We start from the raw sequence: 2160 nt of genomic DNA on the forward strand, positions 1-2160 counted from the left end.
GCCTGGCTAATTTTTTGTATTTTTTTTTTAGTAGAGATGGGGTTTCACCGTGTTAGCCAGGATGGTCTTGATCTCATGACCTCATGATCCGCCCACCTCGGCCTCCCAAAGTGCTGGGATTACAGGTGTGAGCCACCGCGCCCAGCCATCTCTCTTTTTTTTTTTTGAGACAGAATTTCACTCCTGTTGCCCAGGCTGGAGTGTAATGGCGCGATCTCAGCTCACTGCAACCTCTGCCTCCCAGGTTCAAGAAATTCTCCTGCCTCAGCCTCCCCAGTAGCTGAAATTATAGGTGCCCACCACCACACCTGGCTAATTTTTGTATTTTTAGTAGAGATAGGGTTTCACCATGTTGACTAGGCTGGTCTCGAACTCCTGACCTCAGGTGATCCACTCGCCTTGGCCTCCCAAAGTGCTGGGATATAGGCTTGAGCCACCGTGCCTGTCTTGTTATTCTTAATCTCTTACTGTGCCTAATTTATAAGTTAAACTTTATCATAGCCATGTATGTGTAGAAAAAGACATAGTATATATAAGGGTCAGTACTATCCACAATTTCAGGCATCCACTGAGAGCCTTGGAATGAACCCCCGTGGATAAGGGGGACTATTAGGTAGAATAAACATCAATAAATGCTTGATGAATAAACGCTAATCCTGCCTTCCCAGCCTGACACTTCCCAGGGGGCACCACACTTCACTTGAAGCCTTAGAAACCTTCCCCATCCATGCTTCCAGCCCCGGCTTCATGCTGCCATTTCTCACCCCCAGAACAGGCTGCCCGCCTGAAGAAACTACAAGAGCAAGAGAAACAACAGAAAGTGGAGTTTCGTAAAAGGGTGAGAACAACTGGAGTGATCAAAGGCAGACTCAGGAAGGACTTCCAATAAGTTAAAATTGGAAGGTTGAGGACTCAGTTTTGCTGAAAATGTCTTGAGAGAGGTGATGCCTGGAAGCCAGTGGCATGGAGGCTGGGGAGGGTGCTGGGGAGGCGTAGAAGGGCCGCCAACTCAGCTGGGGAGGGGGGTACTTGGGTGGAGCCATTGTTTCATATCTTCTTCCTTTCCCCTCTCCCAAGATGGAGAAGGAGGTGTCAGATTTCATTCAAGACAGTGGGCAGATCAAGAAAAAGTTTCAGCCAATGAACAAGATCGAGAGGAGCATACTGTGAGTGTCTCGGGGCTGGGGGAAGAAGGAAATGGGTGGCTAGCGGGGCATGAAAGGGCCAGCAGGGGGCTCCTCCGGAGGAGGGCACTAGGCCCGCTCCTGGCTCACGATACTCTTTCCCCTCTGCCGTCCCATCCCAGACATGATGTAGTGGAAGTGGCTGGCCTGACATCCTTCTCCTTTGGGGAAGATGATGACTGTCGCTATGTCATGATCTTCAAAAAGGTAAAAGGCCTGAGTTCCTCATTCTCTCCTCTCCCCTTTGTGGCCTTCTCCCCCTTCCCTGATGAAGGAATGAAATGAAACATTTGTATGGACTCTGACCCCATCATTGTGCTCTTCTCCAGGAGTTTGCACCCTCAGATGAAGAGCTAGACTCCTACCGTCGTGGAGAGGAATGGGATCCCCAGAAGGCTGAGGAGAAGCGGAAGCTGAAGGTGAGCTATGCGTGGCAGCCCTTGGGGCCCAGAAGCCCACCACCTGGGAGGGGTGGGGATTTGGGCTGGGGCCCTGAGCACCAGTGCCCCCACTTTCACCCCCAGGAGCTGGCTCAGAGGCAGGAGGAGGAGGCAGCCCAGCAGGGGCCCGTGGTGGTGAGCCCTGCTAGCGACTACAAGGACAAGTACAGCCACCTCATCGGCAAGGGAGCAGCGAAAGACGCAGCGCACATGCTGCAGGCCAATAAAACCTACGGCTGTGGTGAGGCCACAGTGCGGCCGGGGTGGCTGGGAGAGGAGCATGGGATGTGGTGGGAGGGCAGTGGAGGCTGAGGTACGGGTTTCTAGGTCCTCCCTACCCTCCTCTCTGCCCCTAGTGCCCGTGGCCAATAAGAGGGACACACGCTCCATTGAAGAGGCTATGAATGAGATCAGAGCCAAGAAACGTCTGCGGCAGAGTGGGGAAGAGTTGCCACCAACCTCCTAGGCACCCCGCCCAGCTCCCTTTGACCCCTGGGGCAGGGCAGGGGGCAGGGAGGGACTAGGCTGCTGCTATT

General features: G+C 53.5%; 1 protein-coding gene across 1 annotated transcript in view; it reads left to right on the top strand.

The window, feature by feature from the left end:
- The window catches only part of SPAG7 (sperm associated antigen 7), a 19817-nt gene extending 17658 nt beyond the window's left edge, over window positions 1-2159 (top strand). The window contains exons 2-7 of the mRNA XM_011994698.1: window positions 771-838; window positions 1078-1166; window positions 1307-1391; window positions 1514-1603; window positions 1709-1865; window positions 1981-2159. Of these exons, the coding sequence (XP_011850088.1) occupies window positions 771-838; window positions 1078-1166; window positions 1307-1391; window positions 1514-1603; window positions 1709-1865; window positions 1981-2090 (599 nt within the window). The 3' untranslated portion in view covers window positions 2091-2159. The remainder of the gene's footprint in view (window positions 1-770; window positions 839-1077; window positions 1167-1306; window positions 1392-1513; window positions 1604-1708; window positions 1866-1980) is intronic.
- Window position 2160: the final 1 nt, after the last annotated feature.

The sequence above is a fragment of the Mandrillus leucophaeus genome, unplaced genomic scaffold (assembly GCF_000951045.1).
Source record: "Mandrillus leucophaeus isolate KB7577 unplaced genomic scaffold, Mleu.le_1.0 Scaffold46, whole genome shotgun sequence".
Taxonomy (NCBI): Eukaryota; Metazoa; Chordata; class Mammalia; order Primates; family Cercopithecidae; genus Mandrillus; species Mandrillus leucophaeus.